Below are 16,136 nucleotides of genomic sequence, written 5' to 3'. Positions count from 1 at the left end.
GTCTGTGCACTGCTACTGTAGGAGTAGCCAGATTCCAATGCCACGGATTCCTTGTTTTTCATATTTCATTGCATTTGAAATTCCCAGAGCTTTTACATTGTCTTTCTTTGCTGGGAGGCGGTTTGATGCAAGAAATATTTATATTTTTAAAAAGTGGGGAAATTTAGTCCACATGCAAAACCTCCATTTGAGTGTCAGGTCTGTGGGAAGAAGGGGGGGGGTGTAGAGAGATAAGGCAGACGGTGAGAGGATGTTCTGTGAGATGGTGCGATAGACCCTTTGCCAGAAAGCCAGAAATTTGCCGGCTGGCGGAAGGCGCGTGTTGATTAAACCAACTAACCCAGGAGGTTTTGGATGAGTGTGATGTACGTTTTAGACTGAAATGCACGAAAAACTGTGGGGCTAATTCACAAAAGGATTGCACAGCTTTTATGGCTGCTAAACGGGCACGAATAACAGAAAAAACAATCACCCGCCAAAGGTGAAATGCACAGTTAACTGCATTGCCACACACATAGTGTCTTGGAGCATGGGTGCTATTTGCACGTATTTTAATGAGGTATTATGCATGCATTTAGGGCGAAATTGACCCCTTTCTATGCAAATGAGTCTCACTGCAAAAAACATCCAATTCACAAACACCGGCGCTAATAGCCACATGGGGTGAGAGTGAAATTATTACTGTCTGCAGAGAGCTGGTGTAATTTGCGCAGAGACCCCAAAATGTATTTAAAAAGGCAGGGCTGCGCGATTATCTTCAGAGAGCCGTTGCAACTGAAGCGCATTTATAAGGGGTGTTACACCCACACTTTCCAGTGATCTGTAAATTATATTTTCACATTATTATTACAATTCTTGTAACTGTCCAAAGGTGGCGGAATGAGCAGTCGGTGGTGGTTTTCAAAGCGCACTCCCAAAGCAACTTGTTGACACTTTGAATAATTTATTGTACAAAAAATGGCTCACAAACATTGACAAAACCAGTAATTCCTTTTAAATTCAAAAGATACTGATAAAACAACTAAAAGTTATAGGGAATAGCAATAAAGTGGTCCAAATTGGCATTGAACCTCAGTCCAACACTTCTCCTGCAATGGCCTAAAGTCTCAGGACCATGGACAGCTCCACTCAAACCCTGTTATTTTTTTAAATTTGAGATGAAAGAAAGAACCAAAAAGATTGAAAGATAAGGTTATTATATATGGAAGACTATAAGGGCCGTGCAAAAAAAAACATACCCCAGTGTTCCGAGAAAAAACTCAGAATTCCGATGCGGGGGAAGGCCCCGAAGCGATCGATCAGAGTGCGCCGCTCTCCGCGCTTGGCTCCAGTCGCTCCCTCTCCATTACGCATTTGGGTGCGGGTGGGGGAGACGAGATGCGCCCACCAATGCCACCAAAGGTATAATGGAGAGGGAGCAATCGGAGCGCAGAGCAGCGCTCCCTATTATCCGTTGAGGCTTTCCCCATTCCCCAAAAATGTATTTGCCTAGGTTTCCTAATTTTACTAAACAATAAAATCCCTTGTGTGCGTGTGGACGTCCACAGAGCCTTTGATACCCATTTTCTCCTTCTCTCTGCCATTGTCCTGCCTACCGTGTTCTTGGTGCAAAGCCACGATTTATACTTTGCCATGTGGATATTTGTGATCAGATGCAAAACAAGGGCAAATTGCATTCACCTGCAGAACTTTATGGGCATGTTTGCGCTTTGATATCATTAGTTCATCTTTTGAGACTCGGACGCTAAGACGGCGCAGATAGTGGACAGATTTGGATTGATGCACAATTCATGGTGCTATTCGGGGCCGCAATCCACTTCTTTGTCTATTCGCCCCTGTGTGTCCTTGACTATTGATTAAATCTGGTGTCTGGTGTCACTCAAAATTCTTGGGCCCTACCTCTGCTCTTGAACAACTTCTTGAAGGACAAGAAAAGTAAGCGTCCCTAATGCACCAGTCCTATTTTTCCATCAATATGTCGGGACATACTTGTGGCTGTTTGGCTGGATTTTAAGAGACATGTGCCTCAGGTCAATTGGTATTTGACGAAAGAAGCTAGCTTTGAAAAATCTTGAGTTTTGAAAACCGAGAAGCAAATCGAGCCAGTACAAGCAGAGGGTTTGAAGCTTTGAAGAGGAAAAAGAAGATGAAGAAGAAGGGCTTTGAAGATAAAGGGATACGGAGGTGTTTTTTTTTTAGGTTTTTGCACTCCAGAACAGTATAAGGGCCAAGTGATCTGCAATGACGGCACGGCTAGCAGGCCCTCACAAGAGGTAGCAGGTGGCCTTCAGTGTTCAAAATGGCAGAATTTGACCGTAGACCAGTATTCAAACACAGTATGGCGATCAAGATTTTTTTATTTTCTCCCAAGAGATCAAATCAGGCAGTTCCTCTTCTTGTTGGACACAGTATTCTTCTCATCGTTGGTTTCCCCCCTGAAACGCTAGCAAGGAAGATCTTCCGCACACATCAAGGACAAGAGTCTCTATAACAAGGATCTTAAAAAAAAGCATCATCAAACATGTCATTGGAATGCAGCCCTGTTAAACCCTTTAAGAACATGACCGCGATAAAGGCCTGTGCAAATAAACTCGACTTGCCTCGACTTGACTTGACTTGACACGACGTGACATGGAAGGGGAAAAAAAAAAAAGAAACAGTGATGGAAGAAAGGAGTTGTCCCTGAAACTTCTGGTGATGAGGTGAAATGTTGAAAGGATGGAAAGAAAGAAAGAAAGAAAGAATGAAAGAAAGAATAAAAGAAAGAAAGAAAGACTGAGAAGGGGGGTTGTGAAATGGACGGAGAGGCCGTGCAATCACATCATCACCATCATCATCATCATCATCATCCCAGAGGAACCCTGCAGGTCCCGACTCCTGCTGCTTACACATATGCCCTCTCACCACACGCCTTCCTGTGTGTGTGTGCGTGCACAAGTGTGTGTGTGAGTGTGTGTGTGTGTGTGTGTGTGTGTGTGTGTGTGTGTGTGTGTGTGTGTGTGTGTGTACTTTGACTGCACACACAGAGACACACACATAAATGAAGCGGTCATGTGCGTGAATGACGCACAAGGGACTTGGACGCACAGGGTGTAGCAGTTATTTCAAAAATAGAGGTGAATAATGTCTTTTAACATTATTTCAAGGATTTTGCTGAGCTTGTTAGCACACGGAGTGTTCCACTTCCAAGCAATGAGAGTACAACTAGGAAATTGGAATATTAACTTCCTCACTGCATCGCCGTACCCGAACACCTGTCGGAGGGAATGAGAGAATGGGAACTTTCAGGAAATGACTTTAAATGCCGCATATCTAATGTGTTGGTGTGATTTCCTCAGCCATTCAGTCATGTTCCGATAAGTTTATCATGTCACGGCCTTCCGAAACTCTTGAAAAAAAAAGAAATGTTGTTTTTAGTTGTTTTTGGTTGTTTTATGTATGTATTATTTGTCCTCCGGTCTCTCGCGCAAAAAGACATCTAAAGGATGAGCTTGTGTATAAGCGGCGAGCGGTTTTCACATTCCCAAGATATACTCAAATGATAAGGTGGCCATTTTGAGAGCGAGAATATCGATTTCCCATCCATAGTCCGGTTCCGTTCCATGTACGGTACGAAACCCCGAGAAAGGTTGCCGGTTTCATTCTGCTTGGGCTGCTGATGTATGGTGACCAGACGTCCCAGGTTGGTCTGGGACTGTCCAGGTTTCAAAACATGAAAATGTCCCGGTTTTTTTCAACATTCACTCCCGAATTGTCCCGGTTTTCATTAAAGAAAAAATTATAATATTCTGTTTGTTTTCATCGCTTACATACAGTGTATCCTGTATACAGGCAAACAGAAAAGAGTGTGCACCAGAGAAGTGGGCGCTGTCAGCGACATGTCAACACGCGCTCGCTGTGTGTGTGTGTGTGTGTGTGTGTGTGTGTGTGTGTGTGTGTGTGTGTGTGTGTGTGTGTGTGTGTGTGTGTGTGTGTGTGTGTGTGTGTGTGTGTGTGTGTGTGTGTGTGTGAGTAGGGCCAGCGCTTCCTATAGGCAACTCTGCTGCACGTCCCGGTGCCTCTCGGTTACCTTATTGAATGAAAGAAAGAAAAAGCACCGAGCATACCGGGGTCGCTCTCTCAGTCACTCGGTTGTCTTGTGTATGAAAATGTGTGGAGCACATTTAATACACAAGGCCAGATAAAAGGTAAAAGTGCAATTTAATCAAGTCTACACCTTTGAACATGACCCTATCGGGTCGTTAGGACTCGAACCTTTACACTTCATGCACTTTTTGAAGTTATTTACTCGAGCACAACTAGAAACTCAGTTTGGGAATATGCAAGCACTAAGGCATATTGGACAGCATCACTATTCACTGCCAGTGTTTCCAACTCAGCTACGATGCAGGGACGTTGACAGATGGCGAATCAGGCAGATATTCCCAATCGCAAACATTTACTGAGAACGTAGACTCTCCATCTCACTCGTCTTTCAGTTGCCCGAAGAATGTATGGAAATGCATCCCCGGTACCATAGAGTTTGGAACATATACACACACGCAAACACTTATCCACTAAATGTGCCCAGCTTTATGAACGTGGCACACTTCCGCTTTTTCGTTCCCGCTCTCAGTGCGAGCGCCACGGCAGCGTTTTCAATACGAAGGAGATGAGCAGAAAATTACCATGATTGTGTCATTCACTCAAATGCACTGTTTGAGAACTCCTTTACTGTCTCTATGCCCCCCCCCCCCTCTCTCTCTGTTTACTCACTGTATCATCATCTCGCTGCCTCTTTCTCTTGTCTCGTGTGTCTAGGGCTTATATTCCATTTAATGAAGCTGCTAAATTGACCCTTCGTTTATAGATAGAAAATGAACTAATTTAAAATCTGCGTTGTATTATTATTATTATTATGTTAATTATTATTATATTAGTATGGTAGTAGTAGGATTAACAGGCTGGTTGAAAAGGGTGGCATGAATGACAATAGTAACAGTAACCAGACTAATGTGTGTGGAGAGAGTATGCATGCACGTGTGTGTGTGTGAGTGTGTGTGTGTGTGTGTGTGTGTGTATTCAGGGAGGGGAGGAAATAAACAAGGTTGTTGGTGTCTTCAGGGGCCAAGGGAGGGAAGGAGGAGGGAAGGAGTAGGGTGGCCTGGGATGTGTGTGTGTGTGTGTGTGTGTGTGTGTGTGTGTGTGTGTGTGTGTGTGTGTGTGTGTGTGTGTGTGTGTGTGTGTGTGTGTGTGTGTGTGTGTTGGAGGTGGTGGTGATCGGGAGGGTGGATTGCGAGGGGGGGGGGGGGGGTTGAGGACCAGCGGCATTGACCTCTCAGCAGAGCCCGGCGCCACTCAGACAGCGGGTGCTAATGTGAGCCGACGCCACCGCAACTCGCTCTATTTTTACCCCCCCGCCCTGCCCAACACCCCCACCCCCAACAATCACACACACATACAGTACACACACACACACACACACACACACACACATACACATCCTTAACTACAGCCGGCTGTCTTCTTTCGCTTGTTCTTTCACTTTCACTCTGTCAAGATTGTATCACAAAGCTGCCGCCCACTCGCAGTCTCTCTCACTGTCTTTCTTGCACACACACACACACACACACACACACAGACACAGACACACACACACACACACACACACACAAACACACACACACACACACACACACACATACGCCCAGACACTCGTGTTTCTATTTTAGTTGCTCTGTTGATGTTGTCGGAGTTTGGGAGATCCCCGTCTCTCCCCGAATCTCCGAGTTGTTTTTCTTTCTGCGCTGAGCTGCAGGCGGCTTGTTAGACCATGGAGAGTACATGTGCACTAGCTCATAGACATACAGCACACACACACAATGAACACACACGCTCACACACACACACACACACACACACACACACACACACACACACACACACACACACACACACATAAGGAGAAATGCACACACACCCAGAGGTATCTCTTTGGATTTGTCAGTATTTATTGGTTTACCTGACCACTGTGGCTAGAGGGCGCACAGGGAAATTGTATGCAGGGCGGGGGAGCGTTGCTTCAAGTCATCCTCATTTTCACACACTCTCTTGCAAACACACACACACACAAACACACACACACACACACACACACACACACACACACACACACACACACACACACACACACACATATGCATGAAGACTAATGACCTGTTTAGCTATCCAGTAATGTGTGAACATTAGGAGAGCAGGGTGTGAGAGGTGAGCTGGGTCTTGTCAACACGAGTTTACTGTCTTGTAGATGCCGAGCTATTTTGGTGCAGCATCTAATCCATCATCCAATCCAATTATGCCTTTATGCAAGGTGTTTATGCTTAAATAAAATGGCATCTAGAGAGTACAGCATTGTACATTTAGGGGTACAAGGGCTTGTCGGCAGTCCCCCGTAAAGTCCAGATTTGTGCCAGATTTGTGACATTTGTCACCAGTGGAAGCGTACAATGAACATACCTTAGGTTAGTGTGACAATCCATTGTACCTCTAAAAGTACAACACTGTACTTAACTATATAAAAGTAAAAGTCACAGACTCACACACTCTATTTACACCTCACTTAGGGTGTCCAATCAGCCTGACCTACATGTTTTTGGACCTGGAAACCCTGGGGAAGCCTACGCAAACAGGACCTGAGACCCCCTCCCCCCAAAATTATATTTCTCTATATTTTATGCATTACAATTAACATATCAGGCTTCTTTACTGGTGCATTACAGGTCAGAGTGCAGATTTTCCACGTTGCATATTAAGCGACTTCTTCATGTGAATTTCAGTATCACATATGCTACTGTTATTATAGTATATAGTATAATAAGTATAAGTATACTATGGAGCATGGATGATATATTATGTGTATATATATATATATATATATATATATATATATATATATATATATATAAATCGAGAGAGAGAGAGAGAGAGAGAGAGACCTTTCCAAAAATTTGTTTGATTTTGTTTTACTTTTGTTCATCAAAGTAAAATAATTTTTTTTTAAAGATTTCATTTAGAATGTGAATGGTCTTGGAATCCATACTTGGCACCCCACTGCCATGGCAGGGTTGGATTTTTCTTTACTTTGTTGTGAACAAAACCAAATATATATATTTACTGTATATATATATAATTTTATTTTATTTGTTTCAGAACCGCCACCAATTCCACTCTTTGGAGAACTATCTTACCATGTTTTGCTCTATAAACAACTGATCACTACTCCAAGAGGGGGAGAATCACCACGGGTGAGACAAATAAATATAGAACAAAACAACAACATGTACATGGAAAAACATAAACATAGAAACAAACAATAACATGTACATGTAAAAACATGAACTTCAGACAACAACATGCATCGTAAAGTTAAGTTAATTAGGTCCAGGAAAACTGGGGGGTGTGTTCAAAGGAGGTGCTGGTGGTGTGTATGTGCCTGTGATGAGACCGCCTGTATGTGTGTGTGTGTGTGTGTGTGTGTGTGTGTGTGTGTGTGTGTGTGTGTGTGTGTGTGTGTGTGTGTGTGTGTGTGTGTGTGATGTGTGATGTGTGTGCCTGTGAAGTGTCCACCGGTGAGTGTTCGGGACTTGTCCCAATTGGCTCTGGAGTATAAGGTCGGTATTATGTCGTGGTGCCTCCAAGCAGTGGAAAAGGTCCCGAAGCCACCCCTGAGACCCGCAGCCCTACAGACACTCCATGGCCGGAGGAAAGCCCCGAGCACCTTGTCCTGAAGCCACAGAAGACCCCCCAGCCCCCAGAGAAGTCGGAAGCCCGCTGAGCAACACCCACTCACGGCCCAAGGAGCTTAAACCAGTCCCGGAGCACCAGAAGACCCCGCACTCTTTAGACACACACATACAACCCACCCACATGTGCAGCCACAAGATAATCAGCCACAAGTGCAGAACTTGGGCCGCCGGCGCTAGGCACGGACTACAGGCCCTGAGCCAGGTCCTGGGCCAACAGGCCGACACTTCACCCTGCCCGCCCTACAAGGCCCGCAGGCAAGCCGGAAGGGCCCTCATGCCCACCCACACCCCATGCAAGGGCGAGGCCCACCCCACCACAACCAACCAGACGCCCCGAGTGTGCTTAGCGCAGGGCACCTGGATGTCAGCCCGCCCCCCCACCCCCCACCGACGCAGGCCAGGTCCCTCCACCACCACAGGCACCTGGGGCAACCACCACAGAGAAGCCACGCAGCCACGACAGCAAGCATGGATGTGGGTTCCGGGGCACCTGGCGGGTGCCCAGAAAGGCACCTGGTGGTGCTCTCCGCAGCCCCGCCAGGTTGCAGCATGCCAGAAACCACCAGGCGAAAGCCGCCAGGACTTGAACCCAGCCAGCAGGGGGCCCACCTGGCCACCCCCGACCAACCACACCCCCACACCATCCTGGCACCCCGCCACCCTGGAAAACCCCAGTGCTCAATGTGTGCTTTTGGCAATTGCAGTTAAATTTGCGGGGCGTGGGAGTGCTCCAAGAAAGTCCAACTCGTATTATTTGCACCCCTCCTGCCCCGCAGACCCTTGTCTAGTGGAGTGTTGTACGGAGTAATATTTGTGTGCGAGTGTATGTGTTCGAAACTAATATGAGTGGTATTAAAATTGCAGGACGGACGAGAAGCACGCCAGAACAGGAGCGTGATGGGCAAGATCTCAGCTGCCCAGCACATCCCTACCCACATAGCTCGCACCCCACCTGTCCCGCAAACCCTTGACCTATTGTGTGGTGTATGTACTGAGTATGACTTTTGGCGCTGGGAGAGATAGGTGAAGCACAACCAAATCAAAGCAGGGATGCAGCAGGCCGGGCAGCGGCCACACAGACTCCCACCCCGACCGACCGAAGCCCTATTCAGTATCTTAGAAATAAAAAGAGCTAAAATTAGGCAACTGTTTTGGACAGCTCTGGACATGTACTTTTAGGGAGGTTGTATTGTCAATAGTGTATCAACCTCGTTTTCAGAAAAACATGTTTTATTCGCAATGTCGTGTATGTCGTGTCATGACAATACCCATAATCCTAAGTGTAACAGCGACTTCACTGATTGGTGGGGCTTGCTGTTAGCATGGAAATGTGTACCGCACTGGCTGATGGGTACATAAAAATTTTCAGCAAGGTGCACAAACAATGACATTTGACAATTGATATTTACATATACAGCTAAATTGTATCTATAAATGAAATTCATACTGAGGGTATGACCCTACAGTAGGAGCAACTTGGAGAAGGCAGCTGGAACATGACAGAGCCCAGGCAGATCTGTGATTTGGGCGTGGCTGACCCATGCAAGGACCGTGGCAGGTCCGTGCTCCGATCCTATCTATATCACCCTCGATGACGTCATTTTGGCCCACGCCTGGGAGTGCCCCCAGGCTGCATTTGTGGAAAAGCAAATGGGGAGGAGTGGGGGAGGAGTGGCCGGGGGAGGAGTGGTTCAAAATGTAAAGCGACTTGTGTATACAGAATAATCTTGCGTTTATTTAATGAAAAATATAGTGCCGTTTGCGCACCTTATAAGTTGTTATTACTTATTACTACTACTCTATGGAAATACTAATTTGAAGTATATTATTAGTATCTATCGATCCCTGTTGCTTTTAAGAACATCAACTAATGCACACGCACACACACAAGTGGAATTGACCATCCGTGCATTATGACTATTGATTGTATGAGATCATTTTTATCTGTATTGCTGCATCACCCTTTATCGTTTATCACATGTTTTTGCTGTTTTACCTATTGCTTCCTACTTTGTTTTTCTTATAACCATTTGTATCGGAAACTTCCAGTCTACAACTTTTAGACAAGAGTATAGTACTTGTCTGTAATTGCCGAAGTACACGTTTTTTGAGTGACTTTTTTAAGTGACTATGAAGCATAAGATAAAGCCTTGGGCAATCTCTTTGTTTACATTTAATGGCCGATCATTGTGTCACCCAATAGATCTGGAAGCCCTCACACCTCACCTATACATATGCAAACGCAGACCCATTGATGAAAATCTCCACATCTCAATGGAGACAATCCACCCCTTTCTCACTGAGAGGTGAAAATTCCTCTCTGTAGAGGGGGAATCAAATATCCAGTTAAGGTGGTTGGATGGGAGGGTTTGAGCAGCCACACCTGACGCTCGTTGGTTGGGCTAACGAGCAGCAGGTGTAAAAACCCCATCCACACGCACACTCAGGATAGGAGCCCTGTCATGACATGTTCCATCTTCTCCTGGCTAATTCCACCTAACCTTCTCTCTACAATAAACGTATGTCTCCAACACATCATTGTCTGTGTCTCTGTGCCGTAGGGTGGATGTGGCTTGTGGCAGGCAGAACACCCCATATGGGACATGTCATGACAGGGCTCCTATCCTGAGTGTGTGTGTGGACGGGGTTTTTAAACCTGCCGCTTGTTAGCCCAATCAATGAGCATCAGATGTGGCTGCTCAAACCCTCCCATCCACACACCACACCAGTTTACTATCATCTGGCGATTTATTTCATAGTTGGCAACTAATCCGTAAAGAAAACCTAGAGTTACAACTGTATCAACAGCAAAAAGTGTGTTCAGAAGGACCAATATACTGTTTAGTATCTTCAACATTTGTACAAATTTTTATTATATCCCTGGTGATTCGATCAACTTTTATTGATTGATTTTTAACAATTTTTGTGCCATTGTTGTTTTTTGGAATTTGGAAAATCAATCTATTCGATGGGGGGTTTATCTGACAGAGAGGCTGAAATGCAAAAATTAGTTGTGATATTTCACAATTATTTTAAGTAAAATAGAAATTTGAGAGTTCAAAAACCCTCATTTTGAAATCAAAAGGCCGAAGACTAGAACCTATAAATCCACACACTTGGCCACTTTTAAAAGAGGCTAGTAAAACTTTAAAACTAGTCACTTTAATTTATCAAGTACTGCATACCTGCTTTGTCTTACGTCTTAGTAGTACATTGCAGTGTTTGTCTTACAACACTGTCTATCTTACCATTCATTATGACACTATATATCTGTGGCCCACGACTATTTAAGATGTCCACTATCAGGTTGACTCACTGTCATTATTGTCTGCATTTTATTTTGTCTTTCTTTTAGGTAAATTACTTATACTACACTACTTCTTTCCATTTTAGATTTTTAGATATTGTTTAAAACATTTACTGTATAAGTACTGTTTTATTAATCACTATTATATTATTATTTATTTAAAGTTGAGTTAGCTCTGAGATGAACAATCTCATTACTGGTAATTATGCTTGCATCGTTATAAAGTATTTGACAATGAACTTCAAACTATAATTAAAGGACACTATCTCAGGTAATGGGTTGGGGTTAGGGGTGAAAATCTGAAATCTCTCTTGGGAATGTGATTGTATTTTTGGAAAGTTAGTGCCATCTCATGGTGACACACTGCAATTGAATAAATGGGCGTGCTTAAAGTCTAAATTAAACACGCCCTGTGAGGACACATGAGAAGCCGAATGGCAGTCGGCTGGGAGGTGCCTGGTGGTTAACTGAAAGTTGACCAGAAGCTGGTTGCTATTTGGCTGACAAGTGGCTCCTACTGTATATCCCTATTCACGCCCAACCATGAATTTAATAGACCAGTCAGAGAAAATGCAAAACTAGTATCCTGCTATTATTTCATGCAAGTCAGAATGAAATTTAAACCCTTGCATTTTAAATTCAAACATTTATGGTCCCCACCACCTGCCCCTGCTTGTGTAGCATGAAAAAATCTCCCCATTCAAATGAATTTGTTCACATTTCTTTATGTGTTGCAAGAAAAAAGTCAGACAATCATTCTCCGAGACACGATTCAATAGATTAATTTTCATGACTATAAGCACGAAAAAGCAAGAGACCAGTTATATATATATATATATATATATATATATATATATAGCAGTCTCAATGTCTATGTGCATATCGAATAACCCCAAGGTTGAGAATGACTGGTGTAATTTAAACATCTGGCCTCTCTGTTTGCAGACACAGCCAGCAGAGATTACTACAAGAGCTACCCGATGGTGGACTACACGCACCGCCAGTCCCCGCCAACCTTCCAGCCCATTGTCTTCCATCCTAAGGACAAGCCCTTCCTCCCGCCGCCGGACATCCATGCGCCACTGGCCATCACCATCGCCAACGCCGCGCAGATGCCCAAGCCCAAGATCTCCAAGACCAACACGCACCCACTCACCTCCAGCTCGGCCTTCAAGGCCTGGGACCCCAGCAAGAGCCACATCCCGCACCAGGGTCCCGTGCACATGGGCATGCACGGAGGAGTGGGCCTGGTGGGCGGCGGGGGACAGCAGCAGCATCAGCAGCAGCAGCATCAGCAGCAGCCGCATCAGCAGCCACAGCACCACCACCTCTCCCAGCACCAACAGCACCAGCAGCACCAGCAGCACCAGCAGCACCAGCAGCACCAGCAGCACCAGCAGCACCAGCAGAACAGCCGGCGGCAGGCCTACTCCAACAAGAGGCAGTTCAGCATTGAGACGCTGCCCGAGCTCTTCTCGCAGCCGCTGGGCTACGGCCACTCACCTCACATGCACCCCAAGCACAAGGGACTGCCCACTAACAGCAAGACCGAGGTCACCGTTTGAACCTGAGCTGGTGGACTGGATGGACAGGACAGGCTGATGGCTGGAAGAAGGTTGGAGGCGATTTTGAGGAGAAAACTACCATTTCAAGAGCAGGCCGAGAGGCATGTGCATATGACGCTGTCATGGGTCGCCATGCACAAACAAATCATTTTGTGGGTTTTTTTTTAATCAAAACAAAAGATGTAACTCCACGCATTCTTCGTGTGTGTCGTTGATGATGAAGGTGACGAAGGTGATCTTGTTTACTTGACAAGTGACAAAACGGGGGGAACGGAAACGGGCAGGGCGAACTGTAGCTGCACATGGACCGGCGGGTTGGATATTTTTTGATTTGGTGTTTTCTTTCAAACCTTGCTGGTCGCTCTAAAGAGTCGAATGATGTCCCTCTCTCTCTCTCTCTCTCTCTCTCTCTATCTCTCTCGCTGTTTCTCGCTGTCTCACTGCTCCAACCTGTCTCGCCCTTCTGCAGAAGCTCTCAGGGTGGCTCTTCTACTGCACCACGCAGCTCTGAAGCACCACTCATACAAACACACACACCCATCTCCACAAACAAACACACATCGTATTTCTGTAGCCGTCAGAGTGGCGGTTCGGGGAGCGGTCGCTCCGAGACACTGGCTTCCCATCAGCAGGGACAATGCCATTGTGTTGTCAGCTCCCATCAGCCTCTGGCCCTCCGCGGAGTAAGATATCAGCCTGGCAATCCATACCACGGAGTGAGGGAGCGACCGAGACAAACAGAGAGAGAAAGAGAGAGAGAGAGAGAGAGAGAGAGAGAGAGAGAGAGAGCGAGAGAGAGAGAGAGAGAGAGAGAAGGGAGGATGGATGGTGGGTGCTAGAGGGTGGAGATCAGGGAGGGTGGTTGTTCATTCATCTCATTCCGGAGGCAAAAGCATGAGAAGGATCAAAGCCAGGCAGGCGCACGAGCACTCACAAACAAACTTGCGCGGATCCCCCCTCCCCCCCATACACACACACACACACACACACGCACACACACACATACACATTCTCATACACACGAACATGCAGCACAACACAACAATTTCCGGTCATCACCTCAACACAAGTTCCTCTGTAGACACCAAACAACATACAGGCACCCAGATCAGAGATTCATGCCGCCTCCCACTGAGACACACACACACACACACACACACACACACACACACACACACACACACACACACAAACACAAACACCCACAAGGAGGCACCCCATATTTCGGCGCAATTTCTAGGCATCCTCCCACACCGACCCTGTGCTTTAGCTGTGCGTTACCTGCAGAGGGAAGTGTGAGGTCATCCCTACTGATCCCATGATGCCTGACTCCAAGGCACTCCAGCAGGACCCGCGCCCGGCGTCCTAGGGGTCAAACCCCACCAGTTGACAGACTTTTTGACTGGCTAGGGCACGGTGCCACATGCTCCGCTCTCCTCTCCTCCCCTGCCACCCTCCCACAGTCCCACCGCGCTCAGCTTCACCTTCATGCATGTGCATATGGCCGCCACATGCCACACTACATCAGACAGGTGGCGGCAAGCTAATCAAACAGCCGCATTTACCAGAGTCACACGCCATTTAGCGCTCCCTCACCTCCCTCCCTCCATCCCAGCACAGACCTCCCACAGGTGTCCCTCCGCGGGCCAAGGTGATGAGGTGTGCGCGTGTGTGTTTGGGGAGGTGGTAATTATTCAAATAGCCAGCGACAACATGGCCAACTGCATATTTACTACCAAATACACACACACACACACACACACACACACACACACACACACACACAAAATTCCAATAGACCTTGTCTAGAATCAATGCACAGCAGCTAATAACAGTATCTAATAATTCATGAAGATCAAAAAATTCCAAGCTCTTTTGCCCAAACTGAGCATAGTATCTGATCATAGTAAAGATTTGGCATCCAACTTGGAATTGGTACCAAAAAAAAAAAAAGCTTATTATTCATGTAACTCCAACCGATCAGTAAAAATCGATTCAAACCCATTTCTGACTTTGCATTTTAATTGGCATAAATTCACAGAGAAGGACATGAGACAATCCCAAATTAGAAAAGTGCATTTGAGTCTATTCTTTCATGTAGGGTCGGCCCGCTCTCATATGCCAATACTGTACTGCAGCGGAGCCCAGATCCCACACGCAGACTGGAGACGTAGGTGTCTACGCCCTCTTACCCTGTGGCTTTTGGTGGGTCACTCCATAGGAGACACAAAGGGGTTACCTGGCCCCTCACAAAGGCAAAAGAAAACAAACCCTCACACCAAACTATTCTGTGGGGTCAGTCCCTAATCACTCGGAACACATTAGAAGTCCCGAAAAACTAAAATGGGGGATGGCAGTGGGTAAACAAACCATATGCATCAGTAAAGCGATAAGCGCCAAAACTGTACTCTCTCTGTCTGTTTCTTTGTCGCTCGCTCTCGCTCTCTCTCTCTCTCTCTCTCTCTCTCTCTCTCTCTCTCTCTCTCTCTCTCTCTCTCTCTGTCTTTGTGGAGCTTGTTTAAGGGTTTGATGGATGTGGATGTTTGTGTGTGTTTGTGTGTGTGTGTGTGTGTGTGTGTGTGTGTGTGTGTGTGTGTGTGTGTGGAGGGGGGGCACAAGAGAGGGGGGGGGGGGGGGGGGATCTGGTTGCATGGGCCTATCTGAGGTGGCCTTGGCTGTTGTTTTGCTTCCGGCATTTTTTTTGTGGGCCTTGGGAAAAAAAACGAGAAAGTTCCAAGCGATCGGCTTTGGAAGACATCTTGACTGAGCAAAAGTGGAAGGAAAAGTTTATTCGGGAAAAGGACAGCGCGGCTCATTTCTCTTCTGCTGCACCGCTGGCAGAGTGGAGCCTTGCATGAAACTCCGTCTTCAAGCCCCGCCCCCCATCGTCACGTCCTCGGGAGGGTCTCCACTTTCAAGTACGAACTGAATAAACTGCGAAGTGGCACGGTACCCGGTAGAGTTTTCACTGCTTTCCAGCAACCTTGGCGCAAAAGAGTGCCGCAGTGAGCCACGGAGGGACCACCAGCAAGGGCACGCGCTCATACCCGGTGGCGGTGCGGCGATTGGAAGTCTGAATTCCAAAATAGGGCGCCGATTGGCCGAGGGGACTCTCCCTCTGTCGTCATGGGAAAATCCGCTGCGGACATCGAGGGTGGCAATTACAATGAATGCAAAAAAGTAAAAAGCACCATCCATCCGTCTAAACTATGGACAAAGGAATCGATGGTGTCTTCCTTTTTTCAGTGCGGTTGGAGCAACGGATTAGAACTTGCTGAGCTTATGCAAAGTTACACGATGAGGATGGGGATGGGGATGCCAACGGTCCGCCCCCCATGTGGGACAATGTAATTAGTTCACGCGCTACACATGCACACGTAAAGTACACACACACACACACACACACACACACACACACACACACACACACACACACGCGAGCAAGGACCGTGGAGCCAAGGACATGGGATTCCTGTGGTA

The 16,136-nt window shown here is 46.4% G+C and overlaps 1 protein-coding gene across 1 annotated transcript in view; it reads left to right on the top strand.

Annotated features, from left to right (window-relative positions):
* The window catches only part of LOC307236964 (protein shisa-9-like), a gene marked incomplete at both ends in the record, with an annotated part of 103,295 nt that extends 90,639 nt beyond the window's left edge, over positions 1-12,656 (top strand). The window contains one exon of the mRNA XM_080009559.1: positions 12,037-12,656. Within this exon, the coding sequence (XP_079865685.1) occupies positions 12,037-12,656 (620 nt within the window). The remainder of the gene's footprint in view (positions 1-12,036) is intronic.
* Between the last annotated feature and the right edge of the window lie 3,480 nt (positions 12,657-16,136).

The sequence above is a fragment of the Zeus faber genome (genome assembly GCF_960531495.2).
Source record: "Zeus faber genome assembly, chromosome: 11".
NCBI classification, from domain to species: domain Eukaryota; kingdom Metazoa; phylum Chordata; class Actinopteri; order Zeiformes; family Zeidae; genus Zeus; species Zeus faber.
Note: the sequence above shows the minus strand (reverse complement) of the source record. Positions and strands in the feature narration are given on the sequence as shown.